This window comes from Arachis ipaensis, chromosome B03 (genome assembly GCF_000816755.2).
Source record: "Arachis ipaensis cultivar K30076 chromosome B03, Araip1.1, whole genome shotgun sequence".
Classification (NCBI taxonomy): domain Eukaryota; kingdom Viridiplantae; phylum Streptophyta; class Magnoliopsida; order Fabales; family Fabaceae; genus Arachis; species Arachis ipaensis.
In genome coordinates this window covers 92088601-92106966 of record NC_029787.2, presented here as the reverse complement: position 1 = coordinate 92106966, position 18366 = coordinate 92088601, and the positions used below count along the sequence as shown (strand labels likewise).

At 35.5% G+C, this 18366-nt stretch overlaps 2 protein-coding genes across 2 annotated transcripts; one reads left to right on the top strand and one right to left on the bottom strand.

Annotated features, from left to right (window-relative positions):
- On the top strand, positions 3286-6723 carry LOC107630698 (UDP-glucose 4-epimerase GEPI48). The gene is made up of 9 exons (XM_016333903.2): positions 3286-3578; positions 4250-4299; positions 4439-4574; positions 4741-4842; positions 5052-5279; positions 5433-5511; positions 5691-5773; positions 6124-6215; positions 6301-6723. Exons 1-9 carry the CDS (start codon positions 3393-3395, stop codon positions 6392-6394), a joined length of 1050 nt encoding a protein of 349 aa, XP_016189389.1. The 5' UTR covers positions 3286-3392; the 3' UTR covers positions 6395-6723.
- Positions 16118-16909, bottom strand: LOC107633383. Its single transcript, XM_016337019.1, has one exon. The coding sequence runs from the start codon at positions 16907-16909 to the stop codon at positions 16118-16120; it is 792 nt and encodes a 263-aa protein (XP_016192505.1).

The window sequence follows — 18366 nt, the reverse complement described above, 5'->3', positions numbered from 1 at the left end:
GCCATTTTCGCCGCTCCTGCCACTGTTGCGCCGCCACGGCTGCCGTTGCCACCGCTGTCGGCACTGCTCCCTGTGTCGCCAGAGCTGCTTCTTTCCTCCCCTCTGGGTATGTTTTCCTCCTCCTTCTTCTTATTATTTTTTTCAATTTATTTAAAAAAAAACCCTAATGCAGCCTTGTCAGTTAGTCACTGCCACCGCCACTTTGTCGTCTGGGTTGCCACCACACCAGTAAAGTCCTCTGCATCGTCATTGTCTCCAAGTAACTCAATAATTAGTTTTGAGTAGTTAAACCATAAATCCTAATTTATCTGGTTTTAATTTGTTATATATTAGAAAATTTACAACTAGGATGTTTGTATTAGAGATTTAATTATTTTTCATATTTAGTTCATGTATTAGTTTAAATTTAGGATTTTTTGATTCTATTTTTATTTAGGATTTTTTTAATTCTATTTTGATGATTCTGTGTTTAAAATCTGCATTATTCTGAGTAGTTGATTATTGTTTGAATCTGCGAGTGTAAGATCCTCAACTGTAGTTCTAATTTCTGTTCTAATGTTGTTTGAGTTAATTATTTTCTGAGTTACTTAGTTAATTATTGTTAATCATCTGAGTTAATCTTAATTTGTTTATTTTCTGAGTTAATTATTGGTTTATTGATTATAGTTGTTAATTTTCTAAGTTTATTATTATCTGAATTAATTATTTTATGAGTTAATTAGTTCATTGTTGTTAATTGTCTGAATTAATCTTAACTTGTTCATTTTCTGAGTTAATTATTGGCTTATTATTTATTGTTGTTAATTTTCTAAGATTATTATTATCTGAGTTAATTATTTTCTGAGTTACTTAGTTAATTATCTGAGTTAATCTTAACTTGTTTATTTCTGAGTTAATTATTAGCTTATTATTTATTGTTGTTAATTTTTTAAGTTTATTATTATCTGAGTTAATTATTTTCTGAGTTAGTTAGTTGATTGTTGTTAATTGTCTGAGTTAATTAATTTTAACTTGTTTATTTTTTAAATTCATTATTGACTCATGTTGTTAATTTTCTAAGTTTATTATTATTTGAGTCAATTAGTTTATTGTTGTTAATTGTCTGAGTTAATATTACTTTGTTTATTTTTTGAATTCATTATTGACTTATTGTTTATTGTTGTTAATTTTTAAGTTTATTATTATCCGAGTTAATTATTTTTTGAGTTAATTAGTGTTGTATTTTTTGATTTAATAGTTTAAAAATTATTGAATTTAAATATTTAAAATTATATATTAATTTTTAAACAAAATTTAAAAAATTTAAAATTTAAATTTACCTCGAATTTACTGAAAAAAAATCAGACAGTAAAAATTACATGCGTAAATTTTTCGACAGTAATTAGTGGCAGATAAAAAAATCTGCTGATAAATAATTACCAGTAAGGTTTATACTGTCGGATTTATGCCGACGATAAACATATTACCGGGCGATTTTTTTTGGTAAATCCAAAAGTATTCGACGAATTTCTTGTAGTGTGAATTTATCATTGAGCTAAATGTGGTTATTCTTAACTTGCCGTATTATATGAATAACTGATGATAGAGCTTATTTAACAAAAGGATGATTTAAATTTGCATAAATTCTAAATATTTAATCTAGTCAAACTATTTTTATTAGTTGTTACAAAAATAATTTTAATATATATGTATCTAAGCTAATTTATCCCTATAAAATTTGACCGAGTCTTGGGGGCATGTTATATTGTTATCCAAAGGATATTCAAGTGTAATAGATTGTTTTGCAACATATATAGCATTTGAATGTAGGGGGTGGCAAACGGTCTAAATCTGCTGGGTCGACCTGTGTAATCTGTTAAAAAAGATGGGTTGTGCTGAAAATTTGAAATCGTCAAATAGTAAAATTCTGTCTAACTTGTACCGCTTAAATTGCGAGTTTTGGTGGGGCAGAGTGGATTTTTTCGCCGGATTTAGTATTTTTTTGACAAAGGATATTTTTATAATTTTTTTTTGCCAAAATCCAACTTCCCCAACCCAACTTACAAAAGAATGAAGAAGAAAATTGAGTGTTTTGGATTATGTTTATTTTGTTTTAGAGACAATATTTATAATTATGTTTTGGATTATGTTTATTTTGCTTTGGGAACAATATTTATAATTATGTTTTGAATGAAAACTTGGTTTATAATTATGTTTATTAGATATTTATAATTACAAAGATTTTAATGTTTGTGAATATAAAAATTATAATTTATTTATACTTTTAGAAATTATAATAGTTAAAAATAAAAAATAGAAGAAATTTTTTTATACCTTTATATATATTATTTAATAGTTAAAAATAAAAAAAAAAGAGGATATTTGGCGGGTTTAACCCGCCGTTAAGAGGGATGGACTGAGATTCTGAAATCGCCTCACTAGATGAAGCGGAACGAGTCAGCCCGTCAAAGAACGAGCTTCTGACGGGATGGGGCAGGACGGGATGAGCTTCCCCACTTGCAACCCCTATTTTGAATGAATAATTTTCCAATCTCATTACAAAGGATAATTCATTATTCTCTTCCATTGCCACTTAGAAGGGATATTCTTATTATAAAAATGATATCAATTAATTATTTAATCATGTTATATATATACAAAAGTCAACTACTAATTCAGTCTATTAAATTATGGTAAGATACTAAAACTATGATAATAATTATTTAATAGAGACAAGAGAAACAGCTCACAAGCTGAATAAACTTTTTTAGCCGTAACCACCCAACCAACAAACACAAAACTCCAAGACACACTCCAGTAAGTGTAACTGTCATAAACTTTTTTTTTAATCAGCCAATCATTGAACCAGTAAATTGTCCCTTAAAAAAATTATATAGAAATCATTGGAAATTATGTGACTACCGTGGAAAGAATAAGAAAATGCCAAAGAATTCTTCAGAACCATACGCACTGGAAATCCACGTGGATGATCTGTAGTTTCCCACTATAAATATTCAATGAAAACATTAAGCTTCTCCAAATAAAGCAAACTTTAATTTAATCCCAAAACAAATAAAATAGAATTTAAAAGCGAATATTCAATTTGCCGGTTTAAAATGTGTTTTAGTTTCTTAATTAGAGATCTCTATTTTACTTCATGATTCTTTAATATTCTAAAATCTAAAGTTAGTAAAAGAAAAAAAAAAGTTTATCATTAACGAACGTGTCACAAAAATTAGGCCTTTGGCCCTTTGCCGAGAAAACGTCCAGGGCGCGTAACAAACTTTCGGGGTGTTGGCAGTGGCACCCTATATAACTCTCCCTTCCCTTTCTGCTTTCTGTTACGATTTCATTACTATCATTAAAGCTTACGCTTTCGCTTCTTCTCCTCTCTTTTCTCTCATCTCGCCATAATGGCCGCCAAAACCATCCTCGTCACCGGTGGGGCTGGCTACATCGGCAGCCACACCGTTCTCCAGCTCCTCAATGGCGGTTTCAAGGCCGTCATCGTCGACAACTACGACAATTCTTCCGAAATCGCCGTCGAGAGGGTCAAGGGACTAGCTGGACAATTCGCCTCCAACCTCTCATGCCATAAGGTTTTCGCCGCCGCCACTCTTTCTCTCTGATTGGTTGCTCTGACTTTTGATTTCTTGTTGCATTGTGTTTCCCAGGGGACGATAATTCTGGTTTTGGGGTGTTTTTTATTTATTAATTTTTTTGGGTTTGGATTTGTTTATTTTGGTTTTATGTTAGATGCCGAGCATATTTCACCTTGAAAATTGTGGTGGGTCCGACTGGGAAATTAAAAGTGAAAAAGTTTGTTTTGGTGCTTTATTCCGTGCCTTAGTAGATAGAAGGACGGTGACAGCTTCGAATTTTCGAAATTATGTGTTTATTTTGGAATAACTTGTCCCAAGTCTGTTTCACAATTGAATTTCATGATGTACTTTTGTTTATTTCGTTATTGGATCCCGTCATACTCTGTTGCTTTCTATTACGTCCAATTTTATTTACAAACACTATTCAATTTTGATTTTATTCCCCCTCCCCCCTCTTTCTCTTTTATATCCAATTCCAGTCATGAACTTTTTCTTTGTTGAGCTATCTTTACTCTTTTTTTTTTATCCCTCTGAAGTTGTAGACACTGGTTCTGAGATATTACACATAAATAAAGTTCGGTGTGCGTGGGTGGTTTATATGGGCAATTTCGTATCTAGTTCGTTATGATTATGATAAAAATAAATTTCAATTATTTTTCTCACTGCAGTTAGACCTCCGGGACAGAGAAGGACTTGAGAAAATTTTTGCTTCCACAAAGTAAGGACCTTTTTAAATTTTCTCCAGTATAAGAATTTTATTTACTCCTTCATTCTGTGCTTCATGTTCTCTTATTGATTTACTTGATCACTTATCCTACACTTTTAACTGTTTCTGGTATTGATATCTATTTCTTCAGGTTTGATGCTGTGATACATTTTGCTGGACTGAAAGCAGTAGGTGAAAGTGTGGAGAAACCACTGTACTACTTTAATAACAACTTGATTGGGACAATTGTGCTACTTGAAGTCATGGCTGCCCATGGATGCAAGAAGGTAAGCTTTTGGTCTTTAATTATTGGCTTCAACTCTGTGAAGGGACATGAATTATAGCCACCTTGTTTAGTCCTGTTAATGAGAAAGTATCAAGCCATTAATTTAGTTCAAGATGAACAGGGCAAAGTGATTATATACTGATTTTTTCTTTCTTGAATGGTTCCAGCTCGTGTTCTCATCTTCAGCCACTGTATATGGTTGGCCAAAGCAGGTCCCATGTACAGAAGAGTTCCCTTTGTCAGCAGCGAATCCATATGGACGAACCAAGGTATAGCTAACTGGCTCAGAAAGTGTTAAGGCATTTGTTAGTAGTGATACTGGAAATATGGGAAGCTTGGGAAAAAATTGATTTTGATTTAAATTTAACTTTTATGCCAGGGTCTTGTACAAAACATGTTTGTAATTTGCTTTACAGTACTGATAGTAGTGTTGGCTTGGAATTGAGCAATGATATCTGATAAGAGTTTTGTCTTTCAGCTTATGATCGAAGAAATTTGCCGTGATCTCTATCAATCAGATCATGGATGGAAAATAATATTGTTGAGATACTTCAACCCAGTGGGTGCACATCCTAGTGGAAATATTGGTGAGGATCCTCGTGGAATTCCAAACAATCTCATGCCATTTGTTCAGCAAGTAGCTGTCGGCAGACGCCCTGCACTGACAATTTTTGGAACTGACTATAAAACAAGCGATGGCACTGGAGTATGTCTCACTATCTTTGGCTTGTTTTACTAATCTTCTCCCTTGAAAATTGCGAGCAGAGCTCATTGCATGAGGCCTGTTAGGCATGCATTTCCATTCCTGCCCTTTGATTTCTTCCTAGGATCTTACATATTGATCGTATCTTTTTCTCAGGTTCGCGATTACATTCATGTTGTTGATTTAGCAGATGGCCACATAGCTGCATTGAATAAACTAGAGGATCCTAAAATAGGTACTTTTCTTGTTTCATCATTTGGTTCTATATTAAGTGTATTGGCTTTGTTAAACTCTGCCAGTAGCAATGGTTGGGAACTGATCTTCACTAGAATCCAGTTTTATTTATTTATTATATTTTCATTTTATGAAATGATACCGTGGATTGTGGTTAAATTTTTTACCGTGCATTCACAGGTTGTGAAGTTTATAACTTGGGAACTGGAAAGGGGACGTCGGTTTTGGAGATGGTCAAAGCTTTTGAAAATGCCTCTGGAAAGGTAACAGGCTATTGTTCTGTTTCTCCTCTATGATCTGTTGTTAACTTGTTACTCTTTTTGTCTTGTGAAATTTCCAACTTGAATTCGGTGCCACTGAGCGGTGCATGCTCATTTATTTAATCATTTTCTCCCTTCGGTGTTTGGGATCTCAAAAACAAGCACATTCATAAGATGCAGGAAATGAAAAACCTGTGAATAACGCTGCAACTTGGTAGCTTCATTGATTGCCTTGTCATGCATATATATCCAATATCCTTGATGCATTGCTGAAATAAATTTGTTTGGATTATATGGCGAATCCTTGAGACCTTGACTTGCATGACTAAAATAATTGTTGTCTTACTGTTCAGAAAATTCCACTTAAAATGGCTGATCGGAGACCTGGTGATGCTGAAATCGTTTATGCATCAACAGATAAAGCATCAAAAGAACTCAATTGGAAGTAAGTATTTTATTTTAAGCCTCTCTATGAGTAACATTTTTTTAAAAAATATATTACTTCTCTAACAAATATATTTCCCGTGCAGGGCAAAATATGGCATTGACGAGATGTGCCGTGATCAATGGAATTGGGCTAGCAAAAATCCTTATGGATACGGATCTGCAGACTCTAAGAATTGATCCTATTGCGAACCCTGTGACACCATAGGACCCTGCCTAATTCAGCTTTTTTTTTCATAATAATTTTTTTTCCTTTTCCCATAGCCATTATAAAGGTGGAAAGTACATTCATAAATATAATTTCTAGTTGCGTAGTAAATAAGTAGTGGTTTATTTCACAATAATTTAAAGTTTCTATAGGTTCCGGCTTACAGGCATTTATTGATTGAGGATTCTCTCATGTCCTTCAGCGTGATTGCATCCTTTTTTTTTAATCTTTTTGTAAATCTAAACCACACATTTTAAAGTGTGACTAACAAGCTATAATTTAATCTTACCTCATTATTTCATTCTAAAGTTATTCTGAGAGCATCGTATGTTTCGAATCACCTTCCCTTTATGTTTCTCTCTGATTTCCTTTAAGCCGTCGGTGCGCGAAGAAGACAATCTCACAATTCGGTACTCTCCATTTTAAATTCAGTCAGGATGAATATAATGGAATCAATTACTAATAATTGAGCATTATCATTCCAAAAATGTTGAATTTCAGTAAATCTAAAATCCATGTACCCGCCGACAGTCGCATATGATTGATAGGTAATTCATTCCATAGTTACATTTGCGGTCATGCAAATAAAACTAAGAGAAAGTATGGGAAACAAGTTCATGGACAATGTGAACAATAGAGAAAAATATGGAAAAATAATGCTAATGAATAATGTGAACAATAAATTAAAAAAAAGGTAAAATTAAAATTAAAAATCAGATCATTAATTAATTATTTAATTTTAAATTTTAAAATTTGAAAAATTAGGATTAGCATTTAAATTCATTCACACTACATACGGCTATTCCTAATCTCATCGTAACCTCCAATACACGTCTAATACACTCCCCGCCAGCCATACCGACGCAGCCTCCCGTCGACACTGCCTCCACCTCCGCCGGTCAACCTGACGTGCCTCGCTTTTTGGCGCTCAGCCCAACACTGCTGCCGCTGTTTTCGCGCCACTCTCCCGGCAACTATCATTGCGAACGGCAAGTCCTCCCCGTCGTGCGTCTGTTGTGCGCCAACCTCGGGGTCGTTTTCAACCTTTGAGGCACATTGTGGTTTTATTTATTTCAGAAAAAAATTTAGGCTAGTTTGACAGAGTTCGTGCAGAAGAAAAATGAGAAAATTTGACTCTGATGAGCTGGCGCCAAATGCCGCTACCTAGCGTTTAGCGCCATGCACCTTGTGCTGTGCAAGCCTTTTGTTGAGTTGGCGTTTAGCGCCAGGTGCTTCGTAAAATATGTCAAGACCACATGCTAGTGGCCCTAAATGCCGAGCTTGGCGTTTAGCATCAGAAAATCAGAAACCGCACAATTCTTCTCAGCCTCAGCGGCGCTAAACGCCGAGCCTAATGTTTAGTGCTAGTAGCGCATATTTGGATTACACAGAAGGGATTTGTTAGCTTAGCTTTAGTTATTATTTATTTTCTTTTCTTTTCTTTTTATTATTATTAAAACAAAACACAAACTTTTAGGGTTTAGATTTTATTATTTTATTTTTAAATCAATTAGGTTAGATATAAAAGGAGAAAAGATTCAACCCTTTGGGCTTTTCTCTTCTCTCTCTTCCTAATTCCACACTTTACACACTTTTGAAACCCTAGCTTTTTTCTGAGTCATGAGCAACTAAACCTCCTCTATTAAGGTTAGGAGTTCTGTTTATTTTGATGGATTAACATTATTGTCATTCTATTTTGATTAATGTATTGATTTAAATGCAAGGATTACTTTCGTTCTTCATCCTAGGAATTAGAGTATATTAGAAGATAACTCTTTTTTCTACTTGAATTCTTATTGAATCTTGGAAAAGTTAACTCACTTGAATAACAGCTTGAAATGAACTCATCATAATTCTCTAATTAATTGGACTCAACGTGATATGTGACATATAATCACCTTATCTTCGGGTATTTAGGGTTTGTGTGGCTAATTTAAACCTTTAATCTAAATTAAGTAACCAAGGAATTGGCGGTTGGTTAGGTTAGAGGAGATTAAATTACTAAGAAATTAGGGTTTAATCAATTAAAGCTTGCCATGAATTAAATCTTGCATGATTAAAGTAGTTGGTAAGAATTGTTAATCCGGAGAAATAAATATCTCTAAAACCATAACTGTTTCCCCATATAATCTCCACAACCCGTTTACTGTTTGCTTTTTTAATTTCTCTGAGTACTGTTTAATGCATTTGAACCCAAAACACTCCTTTGTACTTGTTTGACCAAGTAAATAATTCAATTATTGTTGCTTGGTCCATCAATTCTCGTGGGATCGACCTTCACTCACCTGAGGTATTATTTGGTACGATCCGGTGCACTTGCAGGTAAGTTGTGGATTGTAAATTCCACACCAGAAGGCCCAACCCATGAGGAAAAAACAACACCTTCCCCTATTTCTCATTCATAGTTGTAAAAACCAGACACTCTCGGTCGGTCGGATAAAAAATTAGTGAACCGGCTAAGAGACCGGTCCGAATAGAGCATAGGACCAGATAAGGAGAAGAAATAGTAAAAGTTTGACCCGACCGATTTTGATACAAACCGACAGGTTTAAAAAATCCAGACTAGTTCCATTTTTTTATAACCACCCTTCAAAACTGAAGGATCCCCTCCCCAACCCACTCTCTCACTTTGTCACTTTTCTACTCTGAAGTCTAAAATGAGCAAAGGAGAGAACAGAGCGCCTCAACATTCTCCCTCTCATTGCATGGTCGTCGTCTCATTGGCGGCTCGTCTGCATCCACCAGCTCCTGCGCCTTCAGCTTCAATATTGTCGCTTCCATGTTTGTCACTTCCGTTCGCATCACGTCGTCCTTGCGCCTTCATTGCGTCCGCCAGCTCCCGTACCTTCACTGCAACCAGATCCAGAACCGACTTAGGATGGAACAAGAAGAAGGTCAAGCAAGTAGAAAAAAAGGAGCATGAAGTAGATGGCATCGACTTTCCCTATTTTCCAAGTCAGTTCCCCCTTCTTTATTCAATTGGAGCTTGATGCATACTTCTGATTATTATGTTAGAAAGGAATCATCATAATTAGAACCATTTGAGATTAGAGAATAAATGATTTTAGGGTTTGAAAGCTTAATTTGTTCATTTGTTTGTTATCAGGCTATTACTAATTGCAATATTTTTTAATTGTTTCAGTTTGTTGTCTCATGATTTTTATTCTATTTTTTTATGATTGTGGCTATAGTTGGATAATCAAGTAAATGTGTGTTTCTGATTGTTCAGAATATTATACATATGGTTCAAGATCTATTAATAGTTCTTAAGTTTGAAATTTGAATGCAATTATTCAGTCTACTTAGAGTGTTATTGTTTGTCCATGTGTTTTGTCAATTTTTAGCAAATCGATGGTGGTTCGATATCTAGTGGTCTGGGAGCGAAACCTATTCCTCTGTGCAAGTACCAGTTTTCTAGAAGTGCATCAAAAGCGTTTTCGATTAGACCAAATTTGAAAATAAAAATAAAGTAAATCTGTAAATTAATAAATATGACTTAGAAATTGAAGTTTCGAAAACCAAATAGATAACAAATAGAAAGGTTTGCAGTGAAATTAAAGAGACACAATAAAAATGCCTTTAATTTGATTCAACGACTTCAACATAAAAGATTTAAAGGGCAGAAGGATAAATTGATTAAAGAAAATAAAGAACACTTGATGAGTAAAAGTAAAATTAATTGAAATGATAAGTTTACAGAAAGAATAAATTGAAAGAAAGAAGAAGATGAAAGAAACCTTAAAGAAAATGTAACTCGATTGCAAACTCAGAAATTCGCTGGGATGTGAGAGTGCTAGAGTGTTTTTTCTGAGTAAAAGTTCCAACCCTTATTCACTAAGATTTCCTAATATTTATAGGCTAATCTTACATAACTGCTCATTAATTTACAATTAATTATAATTAAATATGGCATTTCAAATTTTGAAACGCAGTCTCTCTTGGTAACCGTTCCCGCCGCATAATTGAAGATATTCTCCATGATCTCCTCGTGCAATAAAAGCCATTAACTTTCCACTTCCACAACTAATCGATCAGCTCTTTCGAAAAGCCTAACTCAATTCTTCGAATCGAATCTCCTACTCGATTTGGCTTACTCGATCAACAAAATAATCAAAATCCACATCAACACTGATTACCTCCAACTTCAGACTTACAAGCGTACCTTCTCGAGAAACCATACTATACTCATTTTGATTCAACTCACTGTTATCGAAAATATTTTTTCGATCAACAAATTGCCCCCTTGGATTAATATGGTTGCTTTCGATATTATTATCGAACAATAAAACACTTAATCCAAAAGACATTACTTTTCAAAACCAGTAATAATTGTCATTTAAGACTCCCCATTACCACTAAGCTACTCAACACGTCTCCCGAGACTTGCGCTTTCTCTTTTTACCACTTCATCTTCTTTACGAAGTTACCTCTATTTGCATTCCTTTCACAGTAACAGCTACAGTGATACTTTTAAATTTCACCCTTTCTTCTTTATTCGAATCTCTTGAACTCCTCATTCTCTGAACTCCCTTCGCATCAATAATTCCCCACAAAATCCCCAACCTTCAATTTTCCTTGACAATGGCTGGTTCTTCCTCTCGTGCCGTTACTCAAGATAAGGGTAAAGGTCATGCAACAGCACCACCATCTCCACCAGCTCTTCGCATTCTTAATCAAATCAATGATAAAATCATTTATGACCCCCATCTACAAGTCAATGATACCAGGATTCTAATTCCCTTCACAATCGGTGCAGATACACATTGCTTCCTTGGGCCGATTGAAACTCTTGAAAGGGCAAACAAAAGATTTATTGATAAACCAAAATTTTAACATTTCTCACTTCATCAACCAAAAACCTTTTCGAAACAATCCAAAAATTAAACCTCGAGGGTTTGATTTTACAACTTGGTACCAACGCCTCGAACCTACAAAGGGTGCTACTTGGGGAGCCCTAGGAATACATGAACTGTTAAGACTCTCCCACTTTTCACTCACTACACATCTTTGGATGATTGGAGCAGTGACCTGTTTCTAGAACAGGACTACCAATAACTTCTACCTTCCCTGTGAAATGATCGGAATGTCTCCCATTGACGTAGCTGCTATTACAGGGCTCCTCATAAATTCTCCAGACTATACCCCTGACATGCAGTCTCAGCATCAATACAACATCACCTTCAACACCCCATACAGTGACTTCATTGCCCATAACATGGGTGCAAATGGTACAGAAATCACCGATGATGAACATGTTGCCTTCTTGTTTTACTGGCTAAATGCAGTTCTGTTCTGTTCCCGAAGCGTACAGATGTCAAAACTTTTCCTTCCCCTAGTTGCTCTTTTACATGAGAGAAAAATTTTCAACTTGGCCAAGCTTCTTCTCAGACACATTTTCGAAGAACTTAGCCTACTTGTCTCTGACCTCCGGGACAACAAAATAATCAACATAGGAGGTCCACTTTGGCTTCTTCAATTATGGCTGAATGCCATTTTCGAAAACTACATGATAAAACCTGTAGGGGGCCACACTGATAAACAGCACATCGAGGATTTTCGTTTGTCTAATTACAAACCCAACTTTCCAAACGCCCAATCGGATGAAGACAAATTTTGGACTATTTTTTCTCTTTTCCATTCTTGCAGAAATTTTAATAATGATCAACTCAATTTCACTCCTTTTTTGCGTCGCAACTGCGGTCCTGCCTGGCTCGATCGTTTGCTCTTTCCTAACATTAATGAGGAAAGAGAACTTACAAATCGAACTTGGGCTCACTTATTGGCTGTTCAAGTAATACCAATAGGGCTGCCATAATATAAGAAGGAAAGGTCAAAATAACCTTGTACGCCCCTCATTTGATTGCAAGACAATTGGGATTCTCTCAGGCTATCCCAACTTCTCAACCTCGACACAGTGAACCATTCTGTCAAATTACTCTAACCTCACAAGAAGATTTCAATACTTGTCTCTTAAAAAATAAAAAACGAAGAGACCGCTTCAACTTCTTGATTTATGAACGCAGTTCATTTATCACCAAATCCTGTCTCGAATGGTGACTTGCTTATTACTCAAAGTATACCCATACCTTAGAAGAAATCCATCAAACTGCTATTCGAGCAGTTGTTACTGAAAGCTCTCCAAAAAGGACACACAAAAGGAAAATTGAAGCTGCTCGGCCACCACCGCATAAGATCAGAAGGACTCCTACTAGAACTTATCGCAGAGTAATTTCCCTTATTCATAACTCTATTTCCAAATTTGAAATATCCTTCGAATATCACTGTTATACATTTTTGAAACATAATTGATCCTGGACTTTTAATAGCTAGTTTTGCAATCATCAAGTGAAAGTGCTGATGAAAGTGAACCAACCAACAAGGATTCTCTTGCTGCTTCCTCTCAATCGAAAGATGCAGCCGATTCTGATCCCAGCACTCAATTAATACTAAGATCTAGAATTACTCAGGTAACACATTCATCACTAACCACTTCTTTCTTAGTTTAAAAATAAATCTTAAACTCATAATTGTGTACCTTTTAAAGGTTCAGATGGGCAAACAGTCGCCATAATTGGAGCTTTTAATGAATATAATTAAATCGAATCAAACGCCGATTGATGTTCTGTAGTCCATTCGAATTTTGAACCATTTTTTAATTTCACCAAAGGCGCGAATACCCTAGTTCGATATGAAAGATTCGAGATGAATCTTCGAAGGTAATTTACTTTTCCCAAAAACGATTGCACTTCTTTCTTTGTTTTGGGTGCAGATAATGCTAATATCGCATCTGTTTTATTTTTATCAATAGCTATCCCCTTTTTATGAACAACAAAGCCTAAGAAGTTTCCAGCCGATACCCAGAAAGCACATTTCAAAGGATTCATTTTTAATCCTTTCTTCCTCATAGTGAGGAATGCTTTTCTTAAATAGTCTATATGCTGACTCACAGAAATCGATTTTACCATTACATCATCGATATACACCTCCATAAACTTCCCAATAAACTCATGAAAAATAGCATTCATGGCACGCTGATATGTCACCCCAGCATTCTTCAAGCCGAAAGGCATAACCACCCACTCATACGTACCTAACGTCCCAGGACAACGAAAAGCAGTTTTTGCCACGTCATCTTCCGCAATAAAGATGTGGTTATATCTAGAATAACCGTCCATAAAGCTAAGAACTTCATTTCCTGCTGCAAAATCGATTAACATGTCTGCGATCGGCATAAAATATTCATCCTTTGGGGTGACATTATTTAAATCTTGAAAATCGATACACACCCTTAACTTCCCATTTTTCTTTATCACAGGGACAATATTCGACACCCACTCCACATAACGTGTAGTTCGAATAAATTTTGCTTTGATCAAACGTTCTATTTCTTCTTTTATTTTGACATTGATTTTAGGAGCAAAACGTCTTGGGGTTTGCTTCACAGGTCAAGCGTTGGGCTTTAATACTAATCGATGTTCTATTAATGAACGATCGAGACCAGGCATCTCATGGTAATCCCACGCAAAGCAATCTTTAAACTCATGCAACAAATTGAAAAGGTCAGTTCGAAAAGAATCAACAAGATCTTTACATATATATGTAATTTGAACATCATCATGAGTCCCCAAATTAATTTCTTCTAAAGGATCTTGAGATTCGAACCCTTTATAGTGATCATCCTCTTTTATTGAATATTTTTCAAATCCCTAAAGGCTCCAAATCGTAAATACAATCGAAAGTAAAATCAATAGAATCATGAGAAATAGAAGAAACTTGATTTTCGACTAAATCATTACTAATTTTATTTTCTACACAATGGGCCTCTGCTATTAAATCAGCATTCTGGCTCACATCATTAGTTTCATTACAAGAAGTAGGGAAATCATTACTAAATTCGATTGGAAGCGTCGAATAAAACATACTACCATCAACAATTTTACTAACCCTATCCGATTCAACTTCATCAGAAGAATCATCTTTATTTTCTAAAAACAGAAAATTATTTAAATAATTATGTAATGTTACCAGATAATCAGGAACCCCATCACCCTGACTCATAGTGCAGTCTTCAAAGTCTTCAAGAAAGACAGTCCCAACCAGTCGGTTCGAAACCCACGTCTGGATAACGCAACTTTACCGAAAGGCCTTCTGAAGTCAAATAAAAACCTTCACAATTATAAGGATTTAGAGATCGATCAACATTTAAAGGCTTTAATTTTTGATTATAAATCCGAAAATCGACATGCATGTGTTCGACATATAGACTCGAATCTGCTTTGACAATTTCAGGTTTGCCTTCCTTAGTCCATAGAAGCACGCTCTGATGCACTGTTGAGGGTACAACACCTACACCATGAATCCAATCTCTCCCCAGTAAGGCATTATAACTAGCCTTCGATGGCACCACTACAAACACAGAGTGTCTCTCTGAAGACCCCACTTTTACAGTCAAAGTAACCAGCCCTCTCGCTGGTGTAAAAGCCCCACTAAAGTCAGTCACAGCGATATTTGTAGGGACCAGATCATCAAGATGCTTTCCTATTTTTCCCAACATCCTTTCGAGCAAAAGACTAATTGCTGCCCCACTGTCAATCAACACCTTGTTTATTTTAAATCCATTCAATATTGCAATAACATGAAAGGGATGCAGATGAGACATCTGTCTTTCAGTAGGACGAGGAAAGAAACCTGGCTCATCTTCCATGAGAATGAAAGAGAAAGTCCCTTCATCTTCTTGATCATAATCGTCATCCGAATTACTCTCGCATTCCCCAAGGTACTAAGTCGGAATGATCGAAATCGTTCCTACCATATCATCATCTCCTTCATCAAAACATTCCTCATCAACATCAACGTCCTTATGTTTGTCGATTCCAGAGGATTGAGCCACTGCCTTACCCTTTTCCATCTTTGCTGGTGATGGAATTTCCTTAGGGTAAGTCTCTCCATCAGAAGGAAAGACAATCCGTGAATGCACAGAAGGCGTTTTCCCCTTTTTCACCTCTTTTCCTGTCTCCATTTGAAGTTTTTTATTCCGATTGAAACTTCTTCCTCCACCTCTGCCTCTTGGATAACCTCTGGTTCGACCCCGATAGAAGGCATACTGATTCTGAGAAGGTGCCTGATGCCCCAACTGAGGGTTACGTCGATACATATGATCACGCCTTTGGAATTCTTGACAGTTTCTAATCCACTGAACACCTACAGCCTGGGATCGACTTAAAGGTGCAGTGACATCATGTTGAGAGATTTTTGAACTAGAACCTTCGACACATCGAATTGGCTGTCTTTGGCGTGCTTGCTCCTCCCTTTGAGCCAATTCTTTTTTCATCCTTTCCTTCTCAAAGATTGCTGCCACTTCAGCATCAAACACAACATTACACTACAAACACAGACCTTACCTGTGACTCAAAATCATCAAGAGCCACATCGAAATCATAAGCCATTTCGACCATATTCACCCCCAAGTAGGGTTCAACACAACTGGCATCAACCTCGAAAAGATCTACATCAACCTTCATCTCCTTTTTACCATCATCAAATTTCAAACGTCCTTCCATGATTGCCTCTTGAATCAAATCCCTGAAACGTACACAACTGTTAGTCTAATGACTAGTTGCTTGATGAAATTTACAATAAGGCTTTCCTTTCAAATCTTTTATGGAAAGTAAATTTCTACCCTCAGGCAAAACTAATTATTTATCCTTAAGCAATACGTCGAAAATCTGATTAGATTTTGAGATATCAAAACTATACTTCTTTCCACTTTTAAGTTTTGAATCATTCGACTTTTCATTACTAGGAAGTTTTTTCAGTAAAGAGCAAATATATGGAGGACCTTTCTTAAGTTCAGCCAAATCGACTTCTGTTTCGAAGTCGAATTCCTCTTCTGAGGATTCCATAGTTACATATGCCACCTTTTCTTTACGAGTAAATGGTTTACTCTTCGACCTCTGTTCACTCCTATATTTTTCTTTTTCTTTTTTCATAAGTTCAGTCTGTCGAACTTTTTCAGCCAGATAGGCTAAATCGGGAATATGCACATTAAGTAGTTTTCTACGCATATAGAATCCCAACCCCATAGTTGCTATTTTCACTATCTCATTCTCAGGTAATGACACATAGCATCTACTTCTAGCGTTTTTGAAACGTATTGAATAATCATCAATGGTTTTACTATCTTCACGTTTCAAAGCCACCAAATCAGTAACTGCTACATTCATTTCACCTCGATAAAATTGAGCGTGAAAAGCAGTTTCTAACTGATTCGATGTTGTGATCAAATTTGGTCTAAGATTCGAGAACCAAGTAAATGCATTCTTCGTTAATGACGAAGGGAAAATTTTTATTTTTAAATTTTCATCATTAGCTAAATTCCCGATCTCGACCAAATATCGAGCAACATGTTCAGTAGTTGATTCTCCAACTTCTCCAGCAAATTTTGTGGTTATTTCCGGATTCTTTACCCCTCTTGGTACTTCTTCCATTTGAACTACTTGGGGAAAAGTAGACACAAAATGAGGTTGATTCATAAAATCAACATTTAGCCCTACCCAATAATTCATCAGCCATGTGAATGATTTTCCCACTTTGCAATCGCATACACTAAAAATTACTGGAAAAATATTTATTTGACACACTTCGATTTAAAACTGTCCCACCAGGTGTGCCAATTTGTTTTGTCAATTTTTAGCAAATCGATGGTGGTTTGATATCTAGTGGTCTGGGAGCGAAACCTACTCCTCTGTGCGAGTACTAGTTTTCTAGAAGTGCATCAAAAGCATCTTTGATTAGACCAAATTTGAAAATAAAAATAAAGTAAATCTGTAAATTAATAAATACGACTTAGAAATTGAAGTTTCGAAAACCAAATAGATAACAAATAGAAAGGATTGCAGTAAAATTAAAGAGACACAATAAAAATGCCTTCGATTTGATCCAAGGACTTCAACATAAAAGATTTAAAGGGCAGAAGGATAAATTGATTAAAGAAAATAAAGAACACTTGATGAGTAAAAGTAAAATTAATTGAAATGATAAGTTTACAGAAAGAATAAATTGAAAGAAAGAAGAAGATGGAAGGAACCCTACAAAAAATGTAACTCGATTGCAAACTCAGAAATTTGCTGGGATGTGAGAGTGTTAGAGTATTTTTTCTGAGTAAAAGTTCCAACCCTTATTCACTAAGATTTCCTAATATTTATAGGCTAATCTTACATAACTTCTCATTAATTTACAATTAATTATAATTAAATATGGCATTTCAAATTTTGAAACGCAGTCTCTCTTGGTAACCGTTCCCGCTGCATAATTGAAGATATTCTCCATGATCTCCTCTTGCAATTAAAGCCATTAACTTCCCACTTCCACAACTAATCGATCAGCTTTTTCGAAAAGCCTAACTCAATTCTTCGAATCGAATCTCCTACTCGATTTGGCTTACTCGATCAACAAAACAATCGAAATCCACATCAGCACTGATTACCTCCAACTTTAGACTTACAAGCGTACCTTCTCGAGAAACAATACTCTACTCATTTCAATTCAACTCACTATTATCGAAAATATTTTTTCGATCAACACCATGTTTAGGTAGATTCTATTGAGTATTTTATATTTTTATTTATGTGACACAGAATCAACTGGTTCAACCAGTATTCCACTAATTAAATCATTGATTCAGTGATCCAGTAGTTTGATCGGTTTGATCACTAATTCGGTTATGACAATTATGTTCTCGTTCATGTTCTTGCACAAAAAGATCTGCATCCTTGTTGCCAGTCTCTCAACCACCCTTGCCACCATTTGAAAGCTCACAACCGCATCGAGAAAGCAGAGGATATGTTGCCGGCGATGGTTCCTTCCCATGCGTCGGATCTTGCATTGCTGCCGAACCCCTATCACGATCTCAAGGAAGCACCACCACCATGAGTGGTGGTGGATT